This window comes from Entelurus aequoreus, linkage group LG15 (assembly GCF_033978785.1).
Source record: "Entelurus aequoreus isolate RoL-2023_Sb linkage group LG15, RoL_Eaeq_v1.1, whole genome shotgun sequence".
Taxonomy (NCBI): domain Eukaryota; kingdom Metazoa; phylum Chordata; class Actinopteri; order Syngnathiformes; family Syngnathidae; genus Entelurus; species Entelurus aequoreus.
In genome coordinates, this window is record NC_084745.1 from 36,057,363 (window position 1) to 36,077,835 (window position 20,473).

General features: G+C 49.9%; 1 protein-coding gene across 1 annotated transcript in view; it reads left to right on the plus strand.

The window, feature by feature from the left end:
• LOC133630074 (histone-lysine N-methyltransferase 2C-like) overlaps nucleotides 1-20,473 on the plus strand; it is a 38,653-nt gene that overhangs the window by 402 nt on the left and 17,778 nt on the right. Inside the window, exons 3-46 of the mRNA XM_062021345.1 lie at nucleotides 63-561; nucleotides 642-821; nucleotides 1,007-1,029; nucleotides 1,107-1,196; nucleotides 1,286-1,395; nucleotides 1,464-1,614; nucleotides 1,687-1,858; nucleotides 1,944-2,058; nucleotides 2,128-2,291; nucleotides 2,361-8,689; nucleotides 8,763-8,897; nucleotides 8,991-9,709; nucleotides 9,788-9,889; nucleotides 10,217-10,342; nucleotides 10,572-10,691; nucleotides 10,767-10,868; nucleotides 10,945-11,049; nucleotides 11,129-11,310; nucleotides 11,386-11,550; nucleotides 11,744-11,853; nucleotides 11,930-11,992; nucleotides 12,061-12,163; nucleotides 12,236-12,339; nucleotides 12,417-12,545; nucleotides 12,606-12,707; nucleotides 12,771-12,859; nucleotides 12,962-13,115; nucleotides 13,283-13,360; nucleotides 13,701-13,736; nucleotides 14,027-14,158; nucleotides 14,232-14,264; nucleotides 14,363-14,467; nucleotides 14,584-14,904; nucleotides 14,990-15,063; nucleotides 15,172-15,378; nucleotides 15,654-15,788; nucleotides 16,864-17,377; nucleotides 17,455-18,239; nucleotides 18,325-18,582; nucleotides 18,654-19,036; nucleotides 19,172-19,326; nucleotides 19,416-19,829; nucleotides 19,901-20,301; nucleotides 20,382-20,466. Coding sequence (XP_061877329.1) covers nucleotides 63-561; nucleotides 642-821; nucleotides 1,007-1,029; nucleotides 1,107-1,196; nucleotides 1,286-1,395; nucleotides 1,464-1,614; nucleotides 1,687-1,858; nucleotides 1,944-2,058; nucleotides 2,128-2,291; nucleotides 2,361-8,689; nucleotides 8,763-8,897; nucleotides 8,991-9,709; nucleotides 9,788-9,889; nucleotides 10,217-10,342; nucleotides 10,572-10,691; nucleotides 10,767-10,868; nucleotides 10,945-11,049; nucleotides 11,129-11,310; nucleotides 11,386-11,550; nucleotides 11,744-11,853; nucleotides 11,930-11,992; nucleotides 12,061-12,163; nucleotides 12,236-12,339; nucleotides 12,417-12,545; nucleotides 12,606-12,707; nucleotides 12,771-12,859; nucleotides 12,962-13,115; nucleotides 13,283-13,360; nucleotides 13,701-13,736; nucleotides 14,027-14,158; nucleotides 14,232-14,264; nucleotides 14,363-14,467; nucleotides 14,584-14,904; nucleotides 14,990-15,063; nucleotides 15,172-15,378; nucleotides 15,654-15,788; nucleotides 16,864-17,377; nucleotides 17,455-18,239; nucleotides 18,325-18,582; nucleotides 18,654-19,036; nucleotides 19,172-19,326; nucleotides 19,416-19,829; nucleotides 19,901-20,301; nucleotides 20,382-20,466 — 14,559 coding nt within the window. The remainder of the gene's footprint in view (nucleotides 1-62; nucleotides 562-641; nucleotides 822-1,006; nucleotides 1,030-1,106; nucleotides 1,197-1,285; nucleotides 1,396-1,463; nucleotides 1,615-1,686; nucleotides 1,859-1,943; nucleotides 2,059-2,127; nucleotides 2,292-2,360; nucleotides 8,690-8,762; nucleotides 8,898-8,990; nucleotides 9,710-9,787; nucleotides 9,890-10,216; nucleotides 10,343-10,571; nucleotides 10,692-10,766; nucleotides 10,869-10,944; nucleotides 11,050-11,128; nucleotides 11,311-11,385; nucleotides 11,551-11,743; nucleotides 11,854-11,929; nucleotides 11,993-12,060; nucleotides 12,164-12,235; nucleotides 12,340-12,416; nucleotides 12,546-12,605; nucleotides 12,708-12,770; nucleotides 12,860-12,961; nucleotides 13,116-13,282; nucleotides 13,361-13,700; nucleotides 13,737-14,026; nucleotides 14,159-14,231; nucleotides 14,265-14,362; nucleotides 14,468-14,583; nucleotides 14,905-14,989; nucleotides 15,064-15,171; nucleotides 15,379-15,653; nucleotides 15,789-16,863; nucleotides 17,378-17,454; nucleotides 18,240-18,324; nucleotides 18,583-18,653; nucleotides 19,037-19,171; nucleotides 19,327-19,415; nucleotides 19,830-19,900; nucleotides 20,302-20,381; nucleotides 20,467-20,473) is intronic.

Consider the following 20,473-nt stretch of genomic DNA (forward strand, 5'->3'; position numbering starts at 1 on the left):
GATGATGAAGTCACATGTCAGCTGACACACACAAGAGTCCTGAACATGTTTGTACTACGCAGAGGACAAGGAAGTGGCGCCTGGACGCCGCCGCTCCGCCTCAAGGAGAAGATCCAGCACAAACCCAGACTCGGACACCGCGCCCATCCACCCCGAGCCCCCCGCAGTCCCAAGTGACGAGGAGGATCAGAGCCCCCCTGCACCCTTGGAAACGCCCCCAATATCTAGCGTGGAGGAAGAACCTCAACGCAGTCCGACTCCCCAGCCCCCATCGCTGGACATCTCTGTTCACAGTCCAAAACCGGGTCCCGATGCTGTGGAAGAGAAGCGGCCTTGCCTCGCTAACATGGAGGGGGATCACGCTCCTGTTCCCATAAAGCTTGAGGGGGGCGGGCCTAGCTCACTTGGGCAAAGTCCCACCCTGAGTTTGGGCTCCAGCCCCGCCGCCTCGCCCTGTCTCCGTCTGGAGGACGAGGACTCGTTGTCTCCCTTGTTCCAGCGGTCCATGTCGGACGACTCCGGGGGTTCCCCCACCCCGAGCTTGGGACACACCAAAAAGCGGTGATTGTGTATACAAGAAACTTATCACTATGGAGACTGTTTCCTGTCCAGCTCTTTAACACTCTCTCCGTGTCTCTCAGTCTGAAGCAGTGTGCCTTCTGTTACCACGGCAACCAGCCGCCTCTGGGCCAAGGCCCGCTGGTGGTGTTCGGACCCACGCCCGGCTATATCCCGCTCCACATCCTCAACCGCAGAGCATCTTCGGACCGCGACAGCGATTGTCATGACCACTGCTACCGTAGCAACCAGGCTCCACCCACGTGAGTGACTTTGCTTCCTGAACCTGTTTGCTAACAAGCTAGATGTTAACTGTTTTATTTTGGGTAAATGCTTTGGAAAACACGCTAGCATGTAATGCAGTTTTATCATCATTATTTAACTGTGTGAGAAATTTCAAGTCAGTCCAACTTTTGGTGTGTGTGTGTGTCTGTGTCTGTGTGTGTAGGAGCAGCAGTCCATCACAGTGTGGTGAGTATTCTCAAGTCAATTAATAACTGTCTACATGACCTTTAGTCTCATTGGTCAGCTTGTTGATTGTCTTCCAGAGGACGAGTCTTTCTTACAGTTGGTGGAGCAGCTCGGACCCATCGGACTTCCAAACGACGTCGACGTCCAAACACTGTTTGACCCCACAGGTGCTCGCTATCACCCTCGTCTTTGTGTCCTACCTTCTGTGGACAGGTAATTGATGTGCGTGTGTGTGTGTGTGTGGGTGTGCATGCAGGTCAGTGCTGTGCACACCTGCAGTGTGCGGCCTGGTCCGAGGGCGTGTGCTGTGGCGAGGGCCAATCGCTGCTCTACGTGGACAAGGCCATCGACTCAGGAAGCACACAGGTCAGTTGTTAAAGTGATCAATACCTCACTGTGGCTTACTAAGTCCCGCCCTTTCTTCGCCCGCCCAGGCGTGCGCGTTCTGTCATCAGCTTGGCGCGTCGCTTCGTTGCCGGGAAACAGGCTGTGGGCGGAGCTACCACTTCCCATGTGCCGCTGCTGCCGGAGCTCATCAGGACTGGGAGCAGAGACACACACTGTGCACGAGACACGCACAAGCAGGTACGCACACAAAAACCTGCACGATGTGTCTCGCTGTGAGCTGCTACACGCGTGTCCGTCTTTTTTCTGCAGCGTCTCCATCATGCTTGTCGTGTTCGCACGGCGATGATGTCGGCAATCTATTGATGTGCTGTTGCTGCGGCAACAAATACCATGGTGGATGCCTAACCCCGCCTCTGACTCCATCCTCCCTGATCAGGGCTGGCTGGCAGTGTTTGTCATGTCAAGTGTGTCAGTGCTGCAGGTAACACACATGCGCGCACACACACACACACACACACTGCTATGTATTAGTTTTACAACAGATTGACAGAGGCAATTTTCTCCAGGCTGCGAGAGGACACGTCTTTGTTACTTGTCTGTGGTCGTTGTGATAAAGCTTACCATACACACTGTCTGACGCCCCCACTGGATCACACGCGTCCCAGTGGATGGACCTGCCAGGTACAAACACACGCACTGTAGATCAAGCAGTCAAATGTTCTTCCTCCAAATACTGTGTTCGTCTTCTAGAATTGCAGGGTGTGTCTTCGCTGTGGTGTAAGATCGTCTGGTCAGTGGGCCAATCACCCCTTCCTTTGCGAGTCATGTGACCCAGCTCTGCCTTGTGCTCTCTGTGGCAACACCCCTGACTTGTACTCGCCACAGGATTATGTCACCTGTGTCTGCTGCTATAGGTACATAATCAAGCAGACAACACGTGCAGCTGTATGTTTGTGTGTAACTGTGTGTGTGTTGTGTTCTAGGTGTGTCCACAAAGAGTGTATTGTCCAGGCAGAAGAGGACCGAACAAAGTCTGATGGTTACATTTGCTCCACCTGTCAGCCTGTGGGAGAGGAGCTAACGCTGCACACACCAATCCCACACAGTCCCGCCTTAGACCTCCAGCTCAGTCCCACAAAGGCGCCGGACATCTACGTGACTCCGCCGTCAGTTCAAAGTCCTGCTGAAGTTCTACCCATTGTACATGGTAGTACTGCTCAAAGCCCAGTCCGGATTGTCTGTTTGGACCACGCCCCAACCGTAAACACGGAACCATCACATGAAAGTCTTATCCAGTCACAACCTGATATCACAGAGTTGAACCGAAGCCCCAAACTGTCACCCTCTGGCCCCACAGAGCTAAAACCAAGCTCTCCCTTTAACCATGCAGAACTTCAGCATAGTTCAGCACCATCTCCTAACCCTGTAGAGCAAAGACTGAGTCCAGTACCATCACCTTCTAATCCCACAGAGCCACAACAAATTCAAGTACCATCTCCTAAACCCATAGAGCAACAAATAAGTCCAGTACCTTCCTCTATCTCTGTAGAGCAAAGACTGAGTCCAGTACCATCACCTTCTAATCCTACAGAGCTACAAAGAAGTCAGGGACCATTTCCTGCTAACCCCATAAAGCAACATCCAAGTCCAGTACCATGTCCTGCTAGCCCTACAGAGCAAAAACCAAGTCCACAACTATCACAATCTGATCTAACAGACCTCCAGCAAAGTCCAGAACAATCTTCTACTGAGTCCACAGTGCTGAAACGAAGTCCACCATCATCTCCTACAAATCTCACAGAGTTCCATCATAGTCCACAACCATCTTCCGTGAACCCCACAAATCTCCACCAAAGTTCCTGCACGGAACTCCAGACACATCTTTCAAAGTCTCCCCTTAACTCAACAGTACTCTGTGAAAATAAAGGGCAATCTTTATCTGAGCCCACAAACTTCCAACCTGTACTATTGCCTGCTGAGATGACAAAGCTTCAGGAAAGTCCTGTACAATCTTCATCGAAACACACAGAACTCCAGCAAAGTCCAGCGCCATCTATTTTGACAGCCTCTGAGCTCCAGCAAAGTCCACCACCATCTCCTTTTACAGTCACGGAGCTCCAGCAAAGTCCAGCACCATCACCCTCTACAGTCGCAGAGCTCCAGAAAAGTCCAGCACAATCTCCTATTGTTGCAGAGCTCCAGCAAAGTCCAGCCCCATCAAATTCTACAGTCGCAGAGCTCCAGAAAAGTCCATCACCATCTCCTTTGAGAGTCACAGAGCTCCAGAAAACTCCAGCACAATCTCCTTCAACAGTTGCAGAGCTCCAGAAAAGTCCAGTACAATCTCCTTCAACAGTCGCAGAACTCCTGAAAAGTCCAGCACCATCTCCTTCTACAGTTGCAGAGCTCCAGCAAAGTCCACCACCATCTCCTTCTACAGTCGCAAAGCTCCAGAAAAATCTAGCACTATATCCATATACAGTCGCAGAGCTCCAGCAAAGTCCAGCACCATCTCCTTCCAGAGTTGCACAGCTCCAGAAAAGTCCAGCACCATCTCCTTCTACAGTCACAGAGCTCCAGCGCAGTCCACCATTATTTCCTTCTACAGTCGCAGAACTGCAGAAAAGTCCAGCACCATCTCCTTCCATATTTACAGAGCTCCAGAAAAGTCCACCACCATCTCCTTGTACAGTTGCAGAGCTCCAGAAAAATCCAGCACCATCTCCATATGAAGTCGCAGAACTACAACAAAGTCCAGCACCATCTCCTTCCATAGTTGCAGAGCTCCAGAAAAGTCCAGCTCCATCTCCTTCTACAGTTGCAGAGCTCCAGAAAAATCAAGCACCATCTCCATATGAAGTCGCAGAACTACAACAAAGTCCAGCACCATCTCCTTCCATAGTTGCAGAGCTCCAGAAAAGTCCAGCACCATCTTCTTCTACAGTCGCAGAGCTCCAGCAAAGTCCACCACCATCTCCTATTACAGTCACAGAGATCCAGAAAATTCCAGCACCATCTCCTTCCATAGTGGCAGAGCTCCAGAAAAGTCCAGCACCATCTCCTTCCATAGAGGCAGAGCTCCAGAAAAGTCCAGCACCATCTTCTTCTACAGTCGCAGAGCTCCAGCAAAGTCCACCACCATCTCCTATTACAGTCACAGAGCTCCAGAAAAGTCCAGCACCATCTCCTTCCATAGTGGCAGAGCTCCAGCAAAGTCCAGCACCATCTCCTTCCATAGTGGCAGAGCTCCAGAAAAGTCTACCACCATCTCCTTCTACAGTTGCAGAGATCCAGAAAAATCCAGCACCATCTCCATATAAAGTCGCAGAACTACAACAAAGTCCACCACCATCTCCTTCCATAGTTGCAGAGCTCCAGAAAAGTCCAGCACCATCTCCTTCTACAGTCGCAGAGCTCCAGAAAAGTCCAGCACCATCTACTTCTACAGTCGCAGAGCTCCAGAAAAGTCCAGCACCATTATATTCTACAGTCTCAGAGCTCCAGCTAAGTACGGCACCATCTCCTGCTACAGTCGCAGACCAAAAGCAGTGTCCAGCACCAACTCATTCTACAGTCGCAGAGCTCCAGAAAAGTCCAACACAGTCGTCTGTCGCAGAGAACAAAAAAAGTCTAGTACCATCTCCTACTATTGTTGCAGAATTCCAACAAAGTCAAGTAGCATCTCCGAAGAGCACAGAGTCTCAAGAAAATCCAATACCATTTTCATCAAAAAACACAGAGCTTCAGGAAAGTCCAATACCATATTTACCGAACCCCACAGAGCAAAGACAAAGTCCAGTACCATCTCCTTTTGACGTTACAGAGTACCACCACAATGCAGTCCAATGTTCTTCTACAATTGCAGATTTACAACAAAGTCCAGTGCTGTCCCCTTACGATGCCACAGAGCTTCACCAAAATCCACTACAATCTCCTTCTAACACCACAGAACAAGAACTCAGACCAGCACCATCTCTGGATGTCACAGAGCTCCAGCATTGTCTACAACTATGTTCATCGAAACTTTCTAAGCTCCAGCAAAGTCGAATCACATCTCCTAGTGTCAAAGCGGTCGAGGAATGTCCAATACCATCTTTTTCTAACTCCACTGTGGTCCAGGAAAGTCCGGTACCATCTTCATTGAACCCCACAGAGGTCCAGGAAAGTCCGGTACCATCTTTATCGATCCTCACAGAGGACCAAAACATTGTGGTACCATCTCCATCAAACCACACAGAGGTCCAAGAAAGCCCTCTCTTATCTCCTTCTATTGTTACAGAGCGTCAGAGAACCACTCTATCATTTTGTAACGTGGTTGAGCTTCAGAAAAGTCCAGCTCCATCTCCTAGTGCCACAGCAGTCCAACAAAGTTCAGTACCCTCTCCTTCCACTGTCGCAGAGCTCCAACAAAGTCCAGTACCATCTCCTAGTGCCATAGCAGTCCAACAAAGTCCAATACCCTCCCCTTCCACTGTTGCAGAGCTCGAACAAAGTCCAGTACCATCTCCATCCACTGTCGCAGAGCTTCAGAAAAACCCTCTATCACCTTCTAAGGTCACAGAGCTCCAGCAAAGTTCAGATTCCAGTTCATTTGACCTGGGCCTCACGGAGGTTCAAAACAATACCAGGGAACCCCAACAAATCAATGTTACAGCTCCAGAACCCCAACAAATCAATGTTCCAGCTCCAGAACACCAACAAATCAATGTTCCAGCTCCAGAACCCCAACAAACCAATGTTCCAACGCCAGAACCCCAACAAATCAATGTTCCAATGCCAGAACCCCAACAAATCAATGTTCCAATGCCAGAACCCCAACAAATCAATGTTCCAGCCCCAGAACCCCAACAAATCAATGTTCCATCTCCAGAACCCCAACAAATCAATGTTCCATCTCCAGAACCCCAACAAATCAATGTTCCACCTCCAGAACCCCAACAAATCAATGTTCCAGCCCCAGAACCCCAACAAATCAATGTTCCATCTCCAGAACCCCAACAAATCAATGTTCCATCTCCAGAACCCCAACAAATCAATGTTCCACCTCCAGAACCCCAACAAATCAATGTTGCATCTCCAGAAACCCAACAAATCAATGCTCAATCTCTTTGCAGAGCAGAGCTCCAAAAAGGTGCACTGCAATCCATCCCGCACATATACGAGACTGCAGGACTACAGGGGAGTCCTGTAGCATTGTATCCTAATCCAATACAAGTAAAAGAAAACTCGCAATGCAATCATGGTCCTTTAGAATGTAAGGAAAATCATTCTAGGCCTTCAACACCCTCTCAGTTGTCTTCTGACCATTTGACTTCCCCACAAGCTCAGCTGAGTCCTCGAGAAATGACTTCCATGGATTCAATAAGAGAACAGCTAATGTCGAGAGTTCCTCAAAAGAGTCCATTGCATGGTAGTCCGATGTCGGAACTCAGTCCTATCAGATTGGATGCTGACAAATCAAAGCCTCAGACCATTTCCCCAAACAGTAGATCATGTAGTCCTACTGACATTAACATTAAAGAGTCGCTGCTCCAAACCCATCAAGGATCATACATTCCTGTGCCGCATAGTCCTATAAGAACATCACTTGATGTTGAAACAACACTGGATCAGGAGAGCCTGGTACCAAGCCCTTCTTCTCATTTGCCTGTGTGGGCTGCACAGATCAGTTCAACACTGGACCAGGACTTTCCGCCAGTCTCTTTAAAAACTACCTTCCCAGGCAGGAGGAAAACTGCATGTAGACCCATTTCAGCACCATGTAGCCCATCAAGAACCCCCGTTAGCGCCACCAAGTGCAGTCTGTCACAGCCCGCTAGTCCAGTACAGATCGCCTCTATGCTCCGTAGTCGGCCTTTGCAGGTTAATGTGCTTGCTTGTCAGTCTGCTACACCAACGGAGTATTCCCAAAGCAGTCTCCACACCGGGGTTAGACCTCAAGCCATTCCGCTGAGTCCTAACCTCAACGGTCAAACACTTGAATCTGTTTTTTATAGCCCGACCACGGTCATGTGCACAACGACTCTAACAGTTGAACCTTCAAATCATCTTCCCTTTCATGCTCCACCATCGCCAGCACCAGAAAGCCTTGTTCACCAAATGGAACACAGTAGCCTCGCTTGCATGTCTTCTTGTGCTGAGAAATCTGTTGAACAGATGGCGAGCCCAACAGATATCCAACCTGTCAAAGATGGTGCTAGCCCTTCACATGCCAGTGAAATGCCTGCTAGTCCTGCCCGCTCACTTCTTCAGGCCTCCTCTGACTCAATGCCAAAGGTATCAGACATTACCGTTGGCCTGCCTTTACCAGCTAGCCCTGTGATGGACAGCTCTTTTCAGCCAGCAGCCGGCCCCCCAGCACCAATAAGCTCTTCAAGGGAACCAACTAGCACCTTATTAATACTTCCTAGTCATGGAGACACTACATCATCTGAAAATGAAGATACAACAACAGAAATGAACCCTTTCTCTCTCGGAACTCCTCATCATCAGAACTTGGTTAATGTTAGTCCAGAGCCTCCTCAGCTCCCACAGTCACTCCAGTCTAGTCCTTCACAGGTCCAAATATTCCACAGTCCCACAGAGACTACATCTGTAGATTCAATATCCCCTCCAGCTAGTCCTACACACTGTAGACCGATTGTTTGTCCCGCTAACATTTCTGTTTGCAAAGATCTGAGCAACTTCGAAAGTAGTATCTACTCGAGCAACCAAATTTCCTCAGTAACTTGCATGACCCCATCTGTTTTAGCACATATTAGCTCAACACAGAGTGTTGAAACACTTCCTTGTAGCCCCGCAGATTCTAGCTCAGGCCCTGCTCAAGCTCACCAGAGACTTGCTATGTCAAGTTCAAGCCCCAAAAGGGACAATGCAGAAAGTTCCCAAGTCCAGATCTCGGTCATTTGCAATTCATTTCAGCTGGGTACCCATTTAGGTTCAACTGCAGATACTAAGCCTCTAAGCCACTTGAGTCAAAGAATAGTTGGCAATCCCACTCAGGAACCCACTGACACACCTCAGGCTAAATGTACAAAAAAATCACTTGATAGTTCCAGTTTGTCGGCCTCCTCCCACAAGTTTCCTCAGACATCACCCACATGTGTTCCACGGGATAGCACGGAACACTGTAGCCAAAGTTCCCCATTTCAATTTGGTAATAGAAAAATCTCACTAAGTCCGGGTCTTACCACCCCTGAGAGTTCAGAGGCCGGAACAGGTGCAAGTTTTGATATCAGTGTTGAGTCAGGAATCAGCTCATCTCCAACGAGTCCTGGTTGCGCCATTCTGGCTGAGAAAGAGTCGACATCTCGTAAGTATGAGATAATAGTTTGTAAATTGCCTCCATAACCTACTATAATTATACAATATTTTGGTTCCAACAGTGGTCGCCATGACAAATGACAAGGAGCAAGGGAGCTCGCAGGAGCATACGCTAGCAGTGCAGGACCAGGAAGAGGGCCATCAGGAGCAGGTCCAGGAGCAAGAAGGCCTCAGCGGTTCCAATCTTAACTTGTCAGGTACAAATCAGATTGTCTGTGAGCTCAGATGTTCTCCACTAGGAGGGTGGTGATGATTGCAGTAGTGACCATGTTGTCTCTTTGTCTTTTTAGGAGTTCAGCTCTCTCCTCATCCCCCTGCTGCAGCCTCTTTGGATCCCCCTCCTGTCCCATCACCACAGTCTCCAAAAAAAGCAGGCTCCCCAGACACCTCCCTCACACTCAGCGTGACAGTTGAAGCTTCCCCCTCTCTAAAGGATCACAGGGAATCGGGACAAGAGGACTCATGTCCTATGTCGTGGGCCCGGGATGATGACCAGTCCAATCCCACTAAAACAGAGTCTTCAGAATGGGTGGAGGAGCAGCCAAAAACACCAACAGTAACAGCCACCGTCTCTGATGAAGTTTCTCGGCAGGAGGATATAGGGGAGAGCAATGATAGGGAGAACCAAGAGAGTGCTGACCCCAAAGACCAATCCTATGTGGAGGAGGAGCCACTGAGTCCTGTGCTGGAGCTGGATCCCTCTTTAGATGTGGAGGTGATGAAGTTGATGACCACGGAGTCTCCTCCCGCCTCCTTTCTACACCTGTCCTCCTTAAGTCCCCCTCCCATCCCCACCCGGGGGAAAGGGCGGAGCCTCAGGCCTCCTTTATGCTCCTCTTTCGCACCATTAGACGACCTCTCCTTACGACTTCGGCAGTCTCCTTTTTCCACCGAGGCGTCACCTGAAACCTCCCCTGCCAGAGAGACCATCACACCGCCGCCACTTTCCCCACCTTCCCCTCCTCTCAGGTTCAGCCCTCCATTCAGGGAGTCTCCTCCCCTCTCCCAGGTAAAATTGATGCAGATGTTGCCAACTGACTGCTTCTCTTTTTATCCTCCTCATTAACTTCTCCTCACTCATTTCCAGATTCCGCCCTCCACTGTGATACCGCTCACTCCTAAAATTGGTATGGGAAAGCCAGCCATCACCAAAAGAAAGTTCTCCCCTGGCAGGGCCAGGGTCAGGCAGGTATGTGACCTTTGACGCTTCTTGACTGTCAGTTCTCTTCGCGTGTCATTTACTGACACTGTACCAGTTTTTCAGTATAGAGTGTTTACTACTAATGGTCTGTGAATGGCTGCATGCTGTAGTCACAGTAACAGCATCCTGTTGCTTTATAAGTATGTTTTGTTTTTATTGGAGGCTTTATTTCTTTTAGTGGCCGTTGCATTTATGCTACTGCATTTTGTCCCCCCCTCCATCTCCACTTCCTTTTATTACTCCATTTTCCTCACTTTTTTTCTTCTCCTTTTCTGTGGTGTCCTTCACCCGTCCTCCTCCTCCTCCCTACCTCAGGGTTCGTGGTGGAGTAATGTCAGGGCAGTCAGCCCCCCCTCTTCCTCCCAGGACTCTACTGGGGAGGGTGGGAGGGACAGCCCTAAATATCGTCCACCGGACTCCCCGCTCTGGAGCATGAGAGTGGTAAAGAAGCGCACCCTAACCATGATTGATTTCTGTGGCTATAACTAACCACCACTTGCAAAACCCGCCCGTCTGGCCTGTGACTGAAGCAAAACAAGCACACTGTCACTATTGATGTCTATTGATTCAGTATCCTTTTAGATTGATTGTAGATGATGTGAAGAATGTCAAGTTCTAACCTCATGTCTTCCTTGCTCTTCGGCTTCTTCCTTGCCCTGCGGCTTCTCAGGGTCGTGGTTCGGGGTTTCCTGGTAGAAGGAGGGCCAGAGGAGGAGGTGTAGGAGGCGGAAGAGGAGGAAGAGGAAGGAGCAGAATTAAGACACAGGACTTTTTGTCTGTGTCACCTGCAGTGAGAGCGAACACACACATATGCAAACACACCTCACCGTGGTAACCGCTGACCAGTGAGTGTTCTGGTTGACAGTACGGTTTTGTGGAGTCGATCCCGCCTAAGGAAGAGGAGGAGAACTCCATGCACAACACGGTGGTGATGTTCTCCACCTCTGACCTGTTCACCCTCAGACAGGTGCTGACTTAAGTCTAAACGTTTTTGAATAAAAATGTCTTAAAAATAAGCTGACATGTTTTTTGTTGTTGTGTAGGACATGTGTGTGGTGTGCGGCAGCTTCGGTCAAGGAGCGGAAGGTCGACTGTTGGCGTGTTCTCAGTGCGGACAGTGTTACCACCCCTACTGCGTCAATGTGAAGGTAGCTGTCAATCATTGTGCAGGATTAATGTTGAAATGTCATCGTGGTCTAAATAATCGGACACATCCCGTTTCTGCAGATTACGCGAGTCATCCTGACCAAAGGGTGGCGCTGTCTGGAATGTACCGTATGTGAGGCATGCGGCGAGGCAAGTGACCCCGGGCGTCTGTTGCTCTGCGACGACTGCGACATCAGCTACCATACGTACTGCCTGGACCCGCCCCTCCACATGGTGCCTAAGGGAGCCTGGAAGTGCAAGTGGTGGGTGCTCTTGTCAATCACCACTCTGTGTTTTATGAGTGTAATCTCTAAGAGCCTGTCCTATTTCCTCTCCAGGTGTGTGTGGTGCGTCCAGTGTGGCTCCGCCTCCCCCGGGCTGCACTGTGATTGGCAGAGTAACTACAGCCGCTGCGCTCCATGTGCCAGTCTGACCTGCTGCCCTCTCTGTCAGAGGCTTTATACACAGGATGACCTCATTCTACAGTGTCAGCAGTGTGACAGGTTTGAAACAGAAATTTCTGAATACCCCTTTTATTTAAGGTTGATTGACTTTAAATTTCTACCAAACACCCACTGAAACTTTAGGGTGTTTTGGCAATTTAAATCCGTTTTGCATGTACATTTGCATCAAAGCAGAGTCATCCTTATGGGAGTTTCCTCATTTTGTACATTACATTTATATTTGTGTGTGTAGGTGGGTGCATGCCAGTTGTGAGGGTCTGACGTCCGAAGACGAGGTAGAGATGGCAGCTGACGAGGGCTTCAACTGTTCGCTGTGTAGAACACACAGTCGCATCTCATTTGGTAAAACTCGCACGCACACACACACTAAAACTCTTAATTGGCGTCTTCTAATGGCTGTATCATGTACCGGTTGCAGGGAGGTCGGACAGTTTGGACTCCTCTTACATGTCTCAGATCATCTCCAGGAGCCGTGAAGCAGGTTTGTTTTCACTTTTTTTGGCAACAATGGATGTCATTTTCACTGTGTGTGTTTGTATGGGTGTGCAGACACAAAGACATACACTCAGGATGGAGTTTGTCTGACAGAGTCGGGCCTCTCTCACCTGCAGTCCCTGGTTGAACCTTTGACCTCAGCGCGCAGGTATCGCAGGTGAGTTTGATGTGACACGACTCAAGGGTCATCTGAGAAAGTGTTGCTCATCTGCTTCCTGTCTCCTGTCAGGTGCAAACCCAAACTAAAGTTGAGGATCATAAACCAGAACAGCGTGTCCGTCCTGCAGACCCCACCTGACCCTCACACTGGCGAACAAGACCACCATCACAGAGGTGAGGGGTCACTTACACCTGCACACACACACATGAGGACATACACACTTTTTTTGAACCAGCGTCTCTCTCTGCAGTGCACCTGGAGTGTGACCTCAAGTCGGACTCCAGTCCTGAGAGAGACCACGCCCCCTATGATGATGTCAGCAAGGAGCTCCATATGGCAGATGGCAGCACAAAGAGGAAGAGGAAGCCCTATAGACCAGGTAAGGAAGACACCTGTAGCTGTAATACAGTCTTAATCATCATCATCATCCATCTTGCAGGTATTGGAGGCTTCATGGTGCGCCAGCGAGGCGGGAAGGCGGGGTCAAGCGGATTCAAACTGTGCAGGAACGATTCAACTGATATGTTGCATGGAGACGAAGGTGAGACCTGTTAATGTCACTTGTTATTAAAATGTTGCTTTAACCAAGAACACATCATCACAGATGTAGCTGACCAGACCCTTGACAAGGTGAAGAAGAGATATAGAAAGAAAAAGACCAAGCTGGAGGAGGCTTTTCCTTCCTATCTACAGGTAACACACATTTATACGCACGCACTCACACACACACACAGAGACACGCACACACACGATCAGTCACTGTTTTCTGATTGGCTTTCATCTGTCCCCTTTAAGGATGCTTTCTTTGGTCGGGATCTTCTGGAACGCATTCGCCAGTTGGACCAGAGGATGGTATCAGAAGTAGCGAGAGCCAGTCAGTCAGCAGCAGTCGATCTGAAAGGCCCTGCCCCCTCAGACAAGATGGTGATCCGAAAGCAAGAAAGACTGCGTGAGTTAATTTCTGACATTCATTAACCTTACATCATGTCACCTTTAATTTTTGTCGACATTTTGTGACCATCACCATGACTAAGTTGCGAGCCTTACTGTGACTTGTGTGAATGTGTGTAACATGGCCATGACAACATTGTGATACACATGTGTGTCGCCAACCAGCCATGTCGGACGATGCGCTCGTGGATCTGTCTGACGTTCTCAACACTCATCCTCAAATTCTGGCCACCGGACACACAGGTACCATTGGTGAAGGGGCAGGGTCACAACCACTGTCCATCACACCGTCTACCACTCGATTTTGTCTCTTTCTATTCACTCCTTTATTAAGCACATAAACACTCCCTTTCGCGCACTTTTGGAATGGTTTGTACGTCGAGCACTTAAGAAATGACCTTGTTGATAAACTACATGCTAAGCTAACAGTTTTCCCTTCTTTCGTGGGTGTTTACCGGACTTCCTTTTTAGCTCTGCTATGTTTTGTCTTTCGCACGTTTTTGTTTCTGCACACTGATTGGCTGACCAACAATCTTCATCGCGATTGGTTGGCTTGGTGGATAACTGTGTGTCTGTTTTGTAGGCCAGTTCCAGGTGGAGCGCTCCCCCTCTCCATTTGGTAAGAGTCCACAGGAAGCTAGCGTTTCTTCCCCCTTTTGCTCCTCCTCTTCCTGTTGCGATGTAGTTGTTAGCGGGGGAGTTCCTGGTTGTTAGATAATTATTTTGGATAGGACCACTTTCGCTGTTTCCTTTCCTTTGGCTTGGCTCGCTAGCTGACTGAACGGTTCCTCTTCTTGGGATCTAACTGGTCCCATCTCAGATTTACATTTATTTCCCTCTTCATCTCCTTAGTCTTCCTCATGCTGCTTCCTACCTTTTACTTACCAAGTCTTTACGTTGGTTTCTCAGCGGGCCTAGACATCGGGTCCATGGCGGAAGACCCCTTGCTGACCGGAAGTGGAGGACACAGTCATAGATCATTGCAGGAAGAGCCTCTGGACGCCATCTTAAACCCTGAGCTTGACAAGATGGTGACAGACGGTGAGTAGATGATGAATAACAGTGCTGTTTGTGGCATGTGGAATCTTCTATTAAGCATCTATTTTTCTTCCAGGTGCCCTCCTCAGCAAACTGTACAATATTCCAGGTAGGACCCCTGAACCCTCACCCTCATCTCACCTGCTACATAATAGCGCCACACACCTGGTGTTGGCAGCCACATTTACATGTCTTCATTGTCTTCAGAGCTTGAGGGCAAAGATGTGGAAGACCTTTTCACTGCTGTCCTCAGCCCGGACAACAGCGAGAAACATCACCACCACACTGCTGCAGGAAGCAAAACACACACAGGTATGCGCTCGCACACACACACACACACACACACACACACACACACACACACACACACACACACACACAATGATGAAGGCTTTTCTTCATGGTGTTCACTGTGTGGATTGTCTCAGCAGCCGTGTTTCCTCGTCTTCCTCTGATGAATGGCCTCACAGGACGAGCCCCTCACTTGGTCAACCCTCCCATGATGCCGAGCGGCACTCCTGGCACGGCGAGTCACCGAATTTGTCCTCCAGAGGGATCCTTCCCCGGCTCCGCCCCTTGCCTGCCTTCAGCTAATCAGGCTGGGGGAGAGGGCGAGCAGGACGCCTTGTCTACGGCACAGAGGAGCATGTTGAAGTGGGAAAAGGAGGAGGCTCTGGGCGAGCAGGCTACTGTTGCCCCCGTGCTCTACTGCAACACCAACTTCCCCCAGCTGAAGGAGCAGTATCCTGGTACATGTGCACACACTAAAATAAGTCAACTGAAGAGAGACATGTCATTGTTGTGGTGTAAACCCTGTGTGTTTGTGTGTGACAGAGTGGTCCACAAGAGTGAAGCAGATCGCCAAACTGTGGAGAAAAGCGAGCTCTCAGGACAGAGCACCTTTTGTAGTGAGTGCAGACCATCAATCACCAAATGTGTCAACAAACATGTCTGAATTATCACCACCACTGACCATTGTCATGTCAAGTCCCTCACTCCGCAGTCTTGTCTTCCAGCAACGTGCAAGGGACAACCGTGCAGCGCAGCGCATCAGCAAAGTCCACATGTCCAATGAGCCACTCAAAAGGCAGCAGCAGCAACAACCCTTGCAACCGCCATTGTCTGTGCCCTATGATGCAATGTCCATGGAGTCGGATTTGGCGCTGAAGGACCCGCTAAGGCCTAGAGAGTCTGAGCAGGAGCAGGAGTGGAAGCTAAGACAGGTGAGCCATGTTAGGACATGTTTGTTGCTCTTTGGTCCAGAGCAGGGAAACCCACACTAGATCAGTGTCACAAACCTGCAGTCTAAAGTCAAAGCAATCTACTGTGCGGTCACTGTGACACGATGGTGTTGGTTTCCATGGTAACATCGGGCTGCATGTCAGGGGGCACATAGTTTGGCTGGATGATGATCATTGTGTGCTTGATGAAGAGTGCAGATGGTGCTGAGCGTGGCTCCCTCCTACTCTACTAATGTCTCTGATGTGTCATTGAAAAGGGAGAGGTAAAAGACAGATGGCGAGCCGGTAAGAAGAGGCAGGAAAATCTCCCCCAAAGCAAAGCCCTAAAATCACCAACAGATAAAGATTGTCCCTTCCAGGCATCTCTAGCAGGAGGTGGCAAAGAGGCTCTGGTAAGCTCTCAAAGGCGAACCTGTATCGGACTTCCTGCATCCATGATCCCCTGAAATCCTCTTCCTGTCCTGGGTGTGGGCCTGGGCCTGGCCAGAATGCATCAGCCGTTTACCTGGAGGTTAACAGCTGGATGAGTTCAATTAATCACATCCTACCTGATAAATGACCACAGCTGATTAATGCACATCTGCCATTCCTCACCCTTTTTAGTCCCCTCCTTCATGTAGCTTAAACTCTCTCTCTACCAGCACACTACATTGCGACTGTGCAATAATAACACGGTTGCCAGTTAAATTCCCAACTAATCGACTGAAGCATGCTTCGGATGTTATGTCATCATTACAGCATCTTCCTTCTTCCTCCTGGTGGCAAACAGCTGTGAATTGTTCATAGTAAGGATTTCAGATTCATGGATGCAGGTGACGGTCATCCTTTCTTGGTCTAAGCACCTTCTTACATTTGAGCAAAAAACTGATAAAGTCACGACTAAAGAAGCCAAACCTATTGAAGGCTTGTCGTCTTTGTGGCACTGTGTTCTGATTCAAGCCTTGCTCTGGACCCTTCATGGCCAGTCCTCCTGCTCTTAGACTGATGCTCTGTTTACAACATGATCCAAGAGCCTTCTAGTTTTTTGCATTTCAGATGATGACGACATTGGCTATCCAGACAAATAAAAAAAAATAAAAAAAGGTTTTGTGTAACATTTGTCACCTGAGAGCAGGATCACCTGTCAGAATTGTCTTCAGCTTCACGTCCTGCCTGAATGATGTCATGGTCATACCATTCGCGGTCAACCATCACAGTCGTGAACACATCAAGCACACACAATTAATGACAGACTGGAGCAGTGGGGAGCAGTCGAGAGACTTAAGGGGGGAAGCTGGGACCCTTTGGTCATAGGCCCAATTCTCAACCATTGAGTCACAGCTGCCCCCCAACCCCGGAGCCAGTACCTCACTTTTGACCGCCAGGAATACTAGCTGTCATGTTCTTTGTGTCGACCATCCAGCAGTCTGACTTGACCCCCTAACCCCTACCCCCCACCCCTGCATCTCTGTCCTTTTTTATCCTCAGCATTTGCGTCAGAAGAGCAAACAGCTGGCCAAGATCGAAGCCAGTCAGAAGCTGGAGCAAGTGAAGAACGAACAGCTGCTGCAGCAGCGACAGCATCACCTCTCGGCCAATGAGCAGCCTGTCACCGGGAGCGATGTGATGCCTCTCCAGCTACTTCCCTCCACGGATGCCCAGGCCAGACAGAACATCCTACAGGGCTCCGTACTGGCCGACAATGTTTTTCTCAGACCACAAGTCCCACCCTCTTCTGGCTACTCCTCACTTCCTCACTCCCCGCACTCCTTGTCACCCCTTCACCAGCCCCCATCCTCTCCCCAGATGTTCTCCCCGCCTTCATCCAGCCCCACGTCCCCCTGGGATCCCTACAGTAAACCAGCAGGGACTTCTCGGCCTGCCTCCATTCAGCATTGCACCCCACTCAACATATCTCCTGCACACGATGCACTGGGTTCCCCTGCACCCTCACCTGATTCGAAAGCCTCTGACGCTTCTCGGACCCTCGGACTCCAACCAGGTAACTGGTCTCCTTCCCCTTAATGACTTCTTCCTCCGATAGCCTCCTACTGAAATTATCCTTCTTTCTACCTTCAGGCCTGCAGCACAGCAAAGCGGCATTGAAGAGTCCCCCATCTGGCTCTCAGGTGTACCAGAGGTCTCCGGTCCAAGGGGGCGTGTTTAAAGCCCCCATGCCACCTCAAAACCAGCTGCAACAGGAGTTGTTTAGTGGTGCGCCAGCTGGAGCAAGAAGAGACCCATCCAGACCCACAGACCTTGGCCTCATCCCCCCTCAGAGTCAGGACTCCACTTTTAGTTCCAGCCAGCTCTCTGGGCTGGGCTCCCCTCATCGCAGCCCTTATGCCCACACGCCAGGGACCCCCAGAATTGACTATAGCCAGCAGATGGCAGACCACTTTGTCAAACAGCCAGCTTTGACACCCCGTCCCTCTCCTGACCCCTACAGTAATCCTCAAACCCCTGGCACTCCCCGGCCACATTCAGACAACACATACCTCAACGCAACTCCTGGACTTCGAATAGATCAGTTCAACCAGTTGGCAAACAGCCGCCGACCCTCCCCTTCACACACAACATTGGACCCATACTCAAACCCAGCCACACCCCATCCCTTTGTTCCTGAGCGCTTCCCTCGATCACCAGGCAGCACGTTAACCACCGATCCCCATGCTAAACCACCTGGTACCCCGCGTCCATCACCGGACCCCTACGCCCAGCAACCCTCCACACCTCGCCCCCAGAAGACCTCTGAAGCCTTCAGCCAAGCTCAAGTGGAGAGCTTTACTCCTCAGCTTGTGAGATCTCCCCTGGGTTCAGGACTTGGTGGAGAGACTGTGACTCTCACACCAACCCACAAACAGGTAACACAATCTCTTTTTACTTGTCAGTACCATGTTAACTGTCCACTTCATGTAGTCATCTCCTTTGCGTTATTCCTCCTTGCAGTCTCCAGGGAGGCAACAACAGCAGCAGGACTCCTTTCCCAGGACTCCTGGTAGTAGCCAGACCCCAAAGCACCCTGGGATGTCAGAAGATACTGGCTTCCCCGGCCCGGTCAGTCAAACTTTGGGAAGACCCACCACTGGGCCCGCACAGATGGACAAAACATCAGCCAATAACATGGCAACAGTAGGTGGGGCTTGTTTAGAGGGACCAATGGGCTTGCTTCCACAGCTTGGTGACTCTGAGGAAAAACTAAGACAGGTAGGACTGGTGTGTCAAATTAGTCATTTCTGTCTATTTTTATCAATTTAACTGATGATTTTTGTCTGCAGCGTCAGAGACTCCGCCAGCTCATCCTGAGGCAGCAGCAGCAGAAGAGTGCATTGCGGCAAGAAAAAGGTCTCCAGGAGTCTCAGCCTGGTGCCCCTTCAGCTACTGCTGCTCCACCAGGTTCGGCCCCCAGCTCAGCAACACCCCGTCACTGGTCCCAGGAAGAAACCACCACCCCCAATCCTCCAACTGATGTGTTTGGACGTCCACCACCTCCTTACCCCGGTATAATGCGGCCTGCTGGACCAGCTGGAGCTTTTACTGGACCCCCACGGTTGCATGGAACTTTTCCAGTGGACCAGGTCAGAGGGTTAAGCCCAAGTGAGTCTCAATTTCCCAGGCAAAGCATCCCCAGGGAACTTGGACCCAGAGGAATGGCCTTAAGGTGAGCATTGCACAGATCTTTCCGAATTAACAATGAAACACATTTTGTATGCCTAGTTTATTTTGTGAGACTGTGTTTGAACACTTTATGTAAGCATTTTTACTGCAGTTATTTAAAGCTTGCTCTCCTTTTCAGGTTTGGTCTCCAGGAGTCCTTCTTGCGTTCTCCCACAGTGTTAGTGCCTAGTTCTGGGCTTGTACCCCCTGTCCAGATAAGGGCGCCAGTGCCCGGTGACTTTACCAGCATCCGTCAGATGACTGTCCCCAGCCCTCATCCACATTTGATGTCCGGTAAGACTTAGCTCAAGACAGCTCCATTTTTTTTGCCTCCTGTGGAAGAATCTGCTAATCTCTTGTGTTTTTGCTGGCTCTTAAACCAGCTGTCCACCAGCCCTTTGTTCCCCGCTCCCTCCCCATCCAGCAGCACAGCATCATGGGGCAGCCTTACATTGAGCTTCGACACCGTTCTCCAGAGAACCGTCTGAGGCTGCCATTCTCCCTTGCTGCCCCACCCATGCAGACCGTGGACTCTCAGCCATCAGCTGCCAGGCCAACCTCAGGGGTCCCGATAGCAGAGACAACAGTGGGTCATCATCCAATGCTGACGATGGAGCAACTCAACCATCAGAATCTAATCCACGTGGCAGCATTGGGTCAGGAGAGTGAACCAGGGCTCCAGGGGACTGATGGGATAGAGGAGCACCTGGAAGGGGAGGACTCAGCTGTAAAAGATCTGGAGGATGTGGAGGTGAAAGATCTAGTTGACCTCAATCTGAACCTGGATCCTGAAGATGGTAATAATTTGTACTTTAGTGTCAACAACAACCAAAATCAGAGTAACCACTTTTGTCTCTTCCTAATTCAGGTAAAGAAGACTTAGACCTGGGTGCCAACGACCTCCACTTAGATGACTTCTTGCTGTCGGGAAAGTTTGACCTGATCGCTTATGCTGACCCCGAGCTCAACCTAGAGGACAAGAAAGACATGTTCAATGAGGAGCTTGACCTGGAGGATCCTGTGGGAGACAAAAAGGGAGGAGAGAGGCGAGACTTAGTTGGTGGTCCGAGAAAGTTGGATACCAATGCCAACTTGTTAGGTCAGGTCAAAGAAGAAGTGCAGGAGGCCGTCAACAGAGATACTAAAAATGATTCTTCATCCCGTCACCCCGCACCACAACCTGAGGCTGTCAGCCAACAACTCCCTGTAGCTTCTGAGGCTGAGACAGCAGGATCCAGCCAGTCCAGCTCTTCTTTGCACCTTGCCAAGGTAACATTCCTTTTCAAACAGATCTCATGTACTAAACAACTTTGTTGGGTTAATGCTTACCTACCTTTCTGTCTCTCCAGGGGGATGTGAGTGATTCTTCTGATTCAGCAGTTTTGCCAGAACTCCAAGCCCAGGAAAAGGCTTTGTCGTCTGGCGTAACTCCAGGTGACCT